We start from the raw sequence: 11,130 nt of genomic DNA, 5'->3' as shown, positions 1-11,130 counted from the left end.
AGGCGCGGAGCGCCTAGTAAACTCTAATAGTAATCAAATGTGAAACTTTTTTACATACGCAACATAACAAAAGAAGTCAAGTGTGTGACACAACAACAAAGCATTCTCTCTTTGTGTCTCTTTATGGAGGATGCACCTTTAAGACATCTTGAGGTTTTTGCTATCACATAAAAACTAGAACTCGGTACGCTCCCCTCCCCCTCTACTTTTCTCTACCGTGTCAAGAAAACTACACATTGGGGCCACGCCCCCCTTCCTTTCCTCTCAACCCCCCCCTCCCCCCCTCTCGTCTCTCGTGTGTTGCATCCAACAAAGCAACTTCCGTTGTCTCACTCTCCTCTGTGTTTTTCTCGTTCGTCATGTGTTGTTTACGGAGGAGGAAACGCCCATCACCGCCTGCCCCCCCCCCTCGGAAGCTTGCGCCTCGTCATGGGCAGCCATCCGGCCGCAGCCATGGGCATGGCCACGACCCCGCTTCCTCCTCCGGCACCGCCTTCTCCTCCTCCTCCTCCTCCGCCCCCATCGCCAGCACCTCCACCAGCATCACGGCCGACTTCTCCTCTAGCAGCGCCGCCTCCGTCTCCAGCGTGAAGGACCTCGTCGCCCATGGTCCCTTCCCCTACCGCTTCCGTGACATCTGCGCTGCCACTGCCAACTTCAGCCCAGCCCAGCAGATTGGCCGCTCCGTCTGGAAGGCCTCCCTCCACGGCTCCACTGTCGCCATCTCCCGCAAGCAGCAGCAGCACGCCGTCCCCAGCATCCGCCGCACGCTCCGGCACATCCACTCCCTCCACCATCGCGAGGTCGTCCGTCTCCTGGGCGCATGCCGTGAAGGTGAGAATCTCTATCTTGTGTATGAATTCATGGATGGTGCAAACCTTCGCGATTGTCTGCGGAGCAAGATTGTGGCGGGGTATTCGCCTCTGGCCTCCTGGCATGCTAGAATGCAGATCGCTGCAGACGTTGCCAAGGGCCTTGAGTACCTTCATCATCTCAGCGCTCCTGCGGTCATACACAAATACATCGACAGCAGGAACATCCTTGTGGGCAATGATCTCCGTGCGAAGATTACACATGTGGGCATCGCTCAGCTTACAGGGGAAATCGCAGGTGATGTAAAAGAGGAGGCAGTAGGGGGAGAAATACATGAAGAAATCAGTGGCCAGAGAATGTCACGCTCTCGGAGTTTGAAAATACATGGTATACATGGTTATATGCCTCCTGAGTATGCTACCCTGGGGGAATTGTCTGCCAAATATGATGTGTATTCATTTGGCGTTGTCTTATCTGAGATTCTATCCGGAAAGGAGGCAGTAACGCCACCGCGTCAGAAAGGAGGTAAGGCAGTTTTTCTGTCAGATGACCTGCAATCCATTATGTCAGAGACTGAGGCCAAAAGTCATCTTAGACTGTGGATGGACCCTCTTTTGAGAGACTCCTACCCTGTAGACGATGCATACAGGGTTGCTGCCATTGCATGTTCATGTATGCACCCTAATCCTTCTGAACGCCCTGAAATGTGTGATATTGCATCCAAGCTGCAGAGGTTCTTAATCTCCTCTCAGAAATGGCAGGCCTCACTGGCAGTTCGAGAAGAAATATTGACCACTACCCTTCAACCCAGATAACATAACAGATCTGTGGATATAGTTTCTTTGTTCAGACTTGAGCCACATTGGTATGCTTTTACTGGCTGTTTGCCCAAGCAGGCCTATGTGGCGGATCCCCATAAAAAAGGAATGGGTGTTACAATGGCATTACAGTGCAAAGAACATTATCAAACAGTGGAAAGAGCATCATCAAAGAGGTGCTGCACTAATTGAACATCATGTGTGTGTGCTGAGGCATGAAATAATAATGAAGAATTGCCAGTGTAGGCCCACTCTGTCACATCTAGATGGGGTGTCTCCATTACTTCAACCCCAATATACAATACATATACACTGGTCCTCTCTCCATGACCATGGGTGTGGTTAGTCCCCAGGATACTTCGCTTGTCAAGGTGCGTCTCAACTCCAGCTTGCAGCCAGATCTGTTTCTAATGTTGTGCCATTAGCTTGTTTCTGACATGTAATATCCTTGCAGGCTGAGGTTCAAGGCTGAGGCTGTACAAAGGTAACTGTAGAGCAATTTTGTTTTTAACACTGAATGTCTAGAAAGACAAATACCACAAAGTTGAAGTTTCTGAATAAACTGGTGATGTTTTGATTTCTGTCTCAGATCACCATATTCTTTTAGATTTGTTCGGGTCAGTCTTTTCTTTCAAAGCTAAAGAAATGAGAGTAGAGTTGTTATGGAAACCTTATTGAGAAGTATTTTCTGTTTTTTGTGTCTTAAATTTTTATGCCTTCTTTTGACCAAGGCAAGATGTATGGAGCTAGGGGGATGCCTAGAGTGATGTAGAAGGACAACTTGTCATGGAAGCTTTGTTGAGAAGCCTTTTTGTGTTATTTCAAATTTTATGCCTGATTCAGACCACGGCAATACTATGGAATTAGTAGGATACCTAAAGTGGTGTATCCTGGTTTTTCCTATTGATGAGCTTGTATCCGCTCATTCAATGGATATCAATAAGTGTGCATGCATTGGGATCATTGAGTGGGCAGTGTTTTTTCTTCAGTGAGTTTTGCCAATTGTGTTCTTTTCTATGTATGTTCATATTTTCTTCAGTAAGTGTTACCATCATTGTGTTCTTTGTGGTGCATGTTTGGATCTTCCTTTGCAGTTTATCTTATTATGGCATCAGAACTTGTTTATAAGGTGTTAGCAAGGCAGCAACTTTGCTAAACTATTACCAAACAAGGGAAAACAGGAACTAGTTATCATAGAGAGTGTTGTGCAAGAATGTTCCTGAACTACCGATTGTGGTGAATTGCCTGCGGTATGTGATCTTCTGAAGACAGCAGAAGGCTATTTCCTGAAATTTGTTTTTCATGTGGCACGATTGTCTTTGCTAATCTGTGTTAGCAAGGCAGCAACTTTTCTACTATTGCTAAGGGAAAACAGGAACTAGTTATCAGAGTGTTGTGCAAGAATGTTCCTGAGCTGAACAGATTGTGATGAGTTGCCTGCAGCATGTGATCATCTGAAGAAGACAGAAGGCTGTTTGCTGAAATTTATCTTCAAATCAGAGTGCTCAAAACATCATGTACTGCATGCCATCTTATAAGCTGCTATACAGATCTCTCAGGACCCAAAAGATTTCTCATATATGCATGACCGAGTTTTGCATTATCTTTTGGTCATAGTAGCTCAAAAATAACTCGTGTGAATTATCATCTAGTCAGAATCCTTGGGCTTACACAGCAGCAAATCATCTAGTTAGAACCCTGCAACATTAAGTTTGGATTTTTGACTGCACTTGCAGGTCAAATTAGATTGTGAGCATGAGTAAGAGCTTTGCAATGATCTTTTCCAGTACTCATGTTTACATTTGTACACCTACGAACCCTGGAACGAGTGACAAGCTTGTAAAGACTTCAAGAAGAGTTTTCCTTATTACCAAAAAAAAGGCCTTACATGGTTGGAAATTGATGATATTGAAAAAACCATTGAAAGGTAACAAGAACCTTCTTAGAAGCTTCTAGATTTATGAAGAAAGTAAAAATTTGTTGCTTGTAGAGGCTTTGTGGTGATGTCCCTTGGAAGCAAGTTTTGTTCTTTGCAATCATTGGTATCAAATTGTTTATTTGCCTTCAATCCTTATAGTAATCATTACTCTTTTTCTCCCATGCATCCACATAAATTTAGCCATTTTTAATTGATGCTTAATAGGACTAAATGTTCACAATATAAAGATTGCACTCTGGTCCCAAATTTTCTAATTATTATTTGATTCTTTTTTTGTTTTCATGGTTAGTTTCATGAGATCTTGTGGAGTTCAAGGCTGACGTATAAAGATGTTGAGGCACTTCATATGTTTCTTTCTTGGCATGGATGCGCAAATGTGTAAGAGTATATATACTATCTTGTCTTTGTTTATTTTGTATGCTTTATCTTTTGTCTTTATTTGCATGATTTGTCTCCTTGACTTTATTCATGTTTCTCAATATGTTGAAATTGGCGGTGTGTATAATGAGCATGATTTTCTTTTTTTGGTTGGGAGCAAAACCAAACTTGCTACAGAGTGAGGCCTTCTAGGGTTGTTTTCATTAGCTTGATAAAATTTTAGACAAAGACACGGAGAAGTTTATAGCCATACTCATTGAACTTGTGCCTCAACATGGCCAACATAGACAACACGGTCTTCACTTTTTTTGTTTCTTTGCAAAACTTCCTTTCCTTACTACACTCTTTAATGTTACTTCCTCTTTCTCACTCATCTCATATAGATGTAACCATTTCTCTTCATTGGTATTGTTGAAATCAACCATTCCTCTCCTTGAGAGGTGAGTCCTTTCTATCAAGGCCTTAATGAACAATCTTTAAATTATCAATTGCCAATTGATGAGTGAGGGGGTCCTATTACTTTGAGAGGTTGATGACAATGTGATATGCTATAAATGTAATGAGCTTTGTGGCAAATAATGCATGCTTGCCACAAGAATAAGGAGGCTTGTATTTTTGTTATTTTATATCATTCCAACCCTTGGTCTCCTAGTTTTGTACAATATCAAGGTGGAGTGGCAAAGAAGTTGGCCATACATGAGTTTTAGTTGGATAGAACAAAAGAACTTGAGCAACTATAAACCAAAATGAGAAACATGGTTCAGAAGGTAGGGAACCCTTAAAGAATGGTTTGAAGGTAAGGAACCCATCCAAAAATGGAGAATCAACCATATATGCCAAGGGAAGAATCAAGGAGGTAGAAGAGCCAAAGAAGGCATACATGCCTCTCTTGCCCAGTTTTGCCTAGCCATGTCTCTTAACTTGGCCATTTTAGGTGATTGATTGGTTTTGAGAGTGCGCAGTGGAAACATAAGCAAAAAACACAAGGTATAAATACAACAAAATGAATAATGAACAAAGAAAAGAACAATGAGCTCAAAGAGAACTCATGAATGGGAGTGATGGGGTTTATAAAGAAAAGGATGAGAATGAAGTATAATACCACCAATCATAGGACCTTCAATCTCCATCTTTCTAAGGATGCTAGGTGGTGGTGATGACGATGATGAGTCGAAGCCTACACACACACACACACACACACACACACACACACACACACACACACACACACACACATTATATATATATATATATATATATATATATATATATATATATATATATATATATATATATATGTATATATGTATATATATCTGTACACACACACACACACACACACACACACACACACACACACACACACACACACACACATATATATATATATATATATATATATATATATAGAATAGCGGAGTTGAGATCTCAAAGGATTAAGTTGGTTAATGTGATGAGCCATGCAAAGTTTTAAATGTGGCATCCATGAAGAGCCCATAAGATGCACAATAAATACAATGCTCATATCCATGATATCCTATATTAAATTATGGGTAATTAGTGTAACATGATGTACAATGATATATAGCTTAGAAAGTAACCACCCAACAAGATCCGCCAAATGTCTAGCATGTCCCATACCATAGTAAATAGTTAGAAATTGTCTAGTAAATACCTACAAATTGTCAATGTCATAGTATCTACAATAGGGACAATAGCCTTGGGTGATTGAGCCAATGCTAAGGTGACTTGGAGAAAACATTGGTGTTGATCTTGATCATACTCAAAGCTAGATCATAGAAAGTAGAAATGGTTGAAATCTCTTTGCTTGCCACAAATAGCTATGTAGAAGCACATCATTACCATGAATTCCCCACCTTTAGGATAAGATATTCCTCATTGAAACCTTAAAGTGGTCTCAAAGAAGTCATCCAAATCTTGTGGTTCCATAAGCAACAATGTCTAGTCCCTCTTTCTAGAATTGCAAGCTTAGCTAAACATGGGAGTTTCAGTTCTATTTTGTAGGGAAAATATTGGAAGGTCATCTTAACAACAATTAAACACTATCTAAGATAGGCACTTCAAAATCGATTAGAGATGAGAGTAGCTAATATGTAATTGGTTCACAAAGAGTGACACTTGCTACCATAGCCTTTAAGGGCCAATATTGTACCTCAATTTTCCCTTAAAATAATGTTAACTTGGCTTTTATCCTTTCACGCATGTGGTCGCATTTTCTTGATCCTCATTCTAACAAGTATGTGGAAATCCACCCAACAAGTTACGCCAATCCATAGGATGGAGTCATTGGGATCTCTATCATGTTGCTTTCCACCCACTCACATAATAATCTTTAGATGATTAAATAGTTTATGTTACCACACAATTTTGAGATGTACAAATTTTTTTCTTAAATAATGCATTGCATAGGGTTTGTAACACAATTCCTTTAAGCATGACATGCTAGTCAATCAATGCACAAACATTCGTTCACTAGCAATAAATAGCTTTTCATTAACATCAAAATTGCCAATTTCATAATTGGTCAATACAAAACTATTGGCAACCTAGGATTTAGCCTTCTAGCCCATTACCTAGATATGTCATAAAGAATCACAAACCTCATCATAGGTAGCTAGCAAGGTGTTTAGATGGCTAGTAATCCTTTGCGGACCAACGCTTGACCCTTATGCTCCTTTCGATAGAATTACACACTAGGATTGGGCTCTATTTACCATCTACATGATGCCCATGATGCTAGGTAGTTTTTAATCGACTTGGTTCACGCATTATTGATTGCACAATCAACCCTTAATGGTTGTCCTGCTCCAAGAGGGATGCCTCGAGCACATCACAACCAATCCTTGATATCAAACCTCAATGGTTTTATCCACATGATAAGGAGTTATAGAAAGCAAAAAGAAATTCATCACAAACTTAGCATTCTATAGAAAGAAATTAACAATGCACTTTCCCTTACTACATGAAAACATCTCTTTCTGCAAACAATAATCAATCTTGCTTTAGTTAAACCATCGTTCTTGATCTTGGCCTTGATAATTTCAATATTTTGTCTATTGATCATTTCATTTATGGGGTTGGTATTAGTGGCCTCCATATTGATGTTTGTTACATCTTCATTGATTGCCATTCTTGTTGTAGGAGTAGTTGAGCAATGACAACTAGCCATGTACAACTTTGAACTTACTTCTATCAGTGTGAAAAAAAAAACTTCACTAGAGTTTTCAAGAGAGCTTTTGTACAATAATTGAAAAAAGAGGAACAAAAATTTTGGTTTCTTTTCTTCTTGACCTTCTACACCTTGTATTGAAGCTCTTGTTTCTTGGGGCTTTTAAGGTTGGCTATTGGCCAAGGGAAGATGTGTTTCAAATAATCTCAAGGGTCCTTTATATAGTTATTAAAGGATTGATTTAGGGCTTCTAAAAGCTTATGGGATTTGAGAGGGGGGAGTAGCCTTCCAAGAATGGCCCAAAAAAGAAAAAAATGCACCCATTAGCATTAGTACGTAATTGAAAATTCCTATACTTATGGTAGAACTTCAAACAACGATAACTTTTGGTCTAGAACTTGAAATTCAAAACCAATTGAAGAGTTGGAATCATAGTGATGAGATTTATGATCTTATCCCCTCATATTAAGTGCTTATCTAAATTGAAAAAGCCTAAATCTAACCTCTATGTACTTTGTCATCATTAATTTCTATGAATGAGTCGTGTGTGCATGAAAACTCTTATACTCGGGATAAAATTTCAAGTGGCCATAACTTTTGATTTGGGACTTTAAATTTAGGACCAATTGAAGTGTTAGAATGGTAATGTGATGAGTTAATACAATCCTATCTCCTCATATTAAGTGCTTGAGGAGTTTTGACATAGCAAAATTTAAGCTTTATGTACTACCACTAGGAATTTCTACCACGATTAAAGAAGAACCAAAAAACAAGGTTTTAAAAATCCCTAAACATTATTACTCTACAAGCTTGATGTGCAATAAAACTTGCAACATCCTTGATAACTTTTGTTATATAACATCTAAAGTAGAAAGGTGGGTACATTGCATTTAGACATCTTGTCAAAGGGAACTTGCATGTGAGATCCTACTATTAGTGGAGCTACCACACAATTGTATCTCCCATCATGGACATGAAGGTACATTGGCTTCGGGGTTTCAAAAGTATGTTGTAAATTGATGCATGTAGAAAGCCATGCTTGGGAAACCACCGCACCAAAGATATGACAATGCCACACTACCACTGCTCTCTTAGTCCCTATCTGAATTGGGAACTTGTGAAGAGTGATAACATCACTAAGGTAAGAAGATGAATTTCTTGGTTAGAGCATCCTTGGCTCCTCGATTGGAATTAGAATGAAGAATCCAAGTCACCCTTGCCCTTTGCCGCCTCCTCCTGCAAAGCTACAAGGAAGAAAAGTGCTACTTTTGTGACAAGAAGGGGCATCTCCAAAAGGATAGAGTCATTTAGGAGATGCCCCTTGTTGCAAAAGTAGCACTTTTCTTTTTTCTTCTTGTCACCCCTCTCTCCAACTATAAGCATTGTTGTGTGGCCACTTCTAGCTCGAGAAGGCAATCAACCCCTTAACCTAAAAGTAGATTCATGTTTTAGCAAACTTTGAAGTTGGTCCTTCTTGTTAGTGCATGGGGGTGTCGTTAGTGAGAGAATTCACGAAAGAAACGAGGAATGTAGAGAGAGATATTTGGACAATTTATATGCCAAAGAGTTCGAAGAAAAGACAAAGTTCAATAGTTAAGGAAGTCACATGTCAGCACAAAGTGTCATAAGGACCAAGATCAATAGGTCATAGAGTTTTGTGATAGCATTGAATCAATACTAAAGAACCCTTTGTTAGGGTACAAACACACAATAAACAAGGTTAGATGATGGGATTAGAACACAAATGAAACATAGGAAGGGCCACAAATAGAAAGTCACTGATGAAGCAAAGAAATGACACACTAGCGGCTAAGTAGTTAGGAGTCAACTATGATGGTAGTCTACATAGGTGAATTTGAACATATTAGATGTGAAAGTTGTTCAACATATCACAAGTCACCCAAAGCACCACATCACATGGACAACATCCAAAACATAACAGCACAATGAAAGCAAGCTAACCCATATCCATGAGTAGACAAGTGTTGATAGGTGGGCTACCAAAAACACACCACAAGACACAACCAAGCTGAGCTCATGATGTCTGAAACACTTCAATGGAATCAAATCCAAAGTCAACATGCCTCATATGCATCATTGGACCCCATCAAGCAAGAGCTGAACATTTGATACTATGTGAGTACACAACATAAGTTGAAGCAATTTCATAGTTCATGTTTTGGGTTGCATTTGTGTTGGGGTATATAATTTGTGTCGTAGATTATAGGTTGGATGGAACCATATTGAAGTGTGTGGTTCAGATGCCTGAGTTGCTTGTGTCCATTTTTTATCTAGACCCACAATTATCACTTATGATTACAAAATTCATCTACATGATGTGTTTAATTTATTTATCCTACAATCCACCATGATTTATGTTTTGAATGATAAGTGATTAGCATGGAAGCAAGAAAATGTGGTTTCTATAAATGTACTCTACAATTATGGATGATTATGTTCACCTAATTATGCACAATATTACAATATTTATTTAAATTACAAATTACAATTTTCATCCAATATATATTGAGAAAGGGATGCCTTTTTCTTTTTTCCAATGCCAAAAGTATAAGTTTTGTGTAGCTTACAAGCTAAAGCAAAAGAGGTTGAGCTTGAAGAGAGGTAGACAAAAGAGTTCAATCCAAGGGGTGAAGATGGTCCTCCATTGCATCCCTGACATGCTCAACCATGGCAAGGGGAAAATATGGTTATTTACTTGCATATTCAAGAGTGAAGAAGAGGCAAGTGAGTAGCACACAAAAAATGAGGAAAAGTATACCCAGAGTGTGGATTAGTAGTACGATATTATAAGGGCTCGTAATATGTTAATTTGTGTTGTACCATTAACTACTCACGTTCTTTATGTTTTAGCAAGTTCAAGGATATGTTATTGATGTGGGGCCTCTTCAACCCTCGTGGTGGTGTAAATTAGTCTTCTTAGAAAAAGATGGTGTTAGCCATTCATCATTGTTTTTGATTTCTTTAAAGTCACTTAATCCTTGCAATGTGGTACTAATAATTCACATGAATGTCTTGTGGGTGTTCAAATAACCAGATTATGTACTAACATACAATTGAAGGCTTTGTTTTGATTTTTAAAAAGTTTTCACAAACAAGAATGAAATTATTTGGGTTTGTTATTATAGGTCAACCATTAATTTCTACCTACTGCAGATTGATTAGAGGAAAGAAAAATGCACTTCAACAAGGATAAAAGTACACATGATTGTATTACCTTAAGAGAAGTCAAACCATGATCATAAGTTGAAACATTATGCAAAATAACCTTCATTTCAAACACAAAGAATGGACCATTTTACTTTATTTTATGCATCTATCTTCATGTTACATATAATCAAACATTGCTCAATATGTCTAAATGTGAACTTGAGATATGCCTACAACATTCCTTAGAGACCTTTATTTTTTGCTTATTCATGCATCATAACAATCGGAATTCCTTATACCTTTATGATGCGATGATTCAAAAAGTCTCTTTGTGCTTGTAGGTGCATGCTTTTGGAAAAGTTGGCCATATCCATATGCGTGATGTTTTTAAATCAAATTTCCTCTCATAATGAAGGATGTCTTTAAAGAAATTCACATGTTTTAGATTTATAAATTCTGTGATGAATCCTAGATGAATAACCAAAATAAAAAGGAGACATCTCATATACTCTTGAAAATATGCCCTTACAATATATTATTGATGTGAAATACTCTTAGAATTTATGGAAAACCCTAGGTATGTTTTCCCAAAAAGTTTCGAAGCGTGATGAATATTTTTTGAAAATTTTATTACTCAACGTACTAAAGTTTTGAACTCTAATGTTGATATGTTGGAAAAAATTGCCAATCAACAAATATTACCCCCCTTAGAAGTATTGTTGTTCATAATCCTACTCAAAGACATAGCTAACATCTAATACAATGATTTATAGGATTTGGAAAGCTAAGCTTGCATTGCACTATCTAAAGTGTAGAATAGACTT

The 11,130-nt window shown here is 38.5% G+C and overlaps 1 protein-coding gene across 9 annotated transcripts; it reads left to right on the top strand.

The window, feature by feature from the left end:
- The first annotated feature begins 276 nt into the window (after positions 1–276).
- On the top strand, positions 277–10,819 carry LOC148009731 (lysM domain receptor-like kinase 10). 9 transcript variants are annotated; one of them, XM_087672384.1, is made up of 4 exons: positions 277–2,002; positions 2,086–2,115; positions 3,860–3,948; positions 10,648–10,819. In XM_087672384.1, the coding sequence occupies exon 1, from the start codon at positions 360–362 to the stop codon at positions 1,626–1,628; it is 1,269 nt and encodes a 422-aa protein (XP_087528510.1). In that variant the 5' UTR covers positions 277–359; the 3' UTR covers positions 1,629–2,002; positions 2,086–2,115; positions 3,860–3,948; positions 10,648–10,819. The 9 variants fall into 9 exon arrangements, with proteins under 9 accessions (XP_087528510.1, XP_087528512.1, XP_087528507.1 ...); XM_087672386.1 differs by having other exon boundaries at positions 3,860–3,954; XM_087672381.1 differs by lacking the exon at positions 10,648–10,819 and adding an exon at positions 9,722–10,494.
- Positions 10,820–11,130: the final 311 nt, after the last annotated feature.

Source organism: Lygodium microphyllum, chromosome 30 (assembly GCF_053477565.2).
Source record: "Lygodium microphyllum isolate KBCC chromosome 30, Lygodium_microphyllum_v1.1.10, whole genome shotgun sequence".
Classification (NCBI taxonomy): Eukaryota; Viridiplantae; Streptophyta; class Polypodiopsida; order Schizaeales; family Lygodiaceae; genus Lygodium; species Lygodium microphyllum.
Note: the sequence above shows the minus strand (reverse complement) of the source record. Positions and strands in the feature narration are given on the sequence as shown.

What these genes read in the sequence shown, in the direction of transcription:
- LOC148009731 (XM_087672384.1), top strand. Translation starts at nt 360, where the DNA reads ATGTGTTGTTTACGGAGGAGGAAACGCCCATCACCGCCTGCCCCCCCC.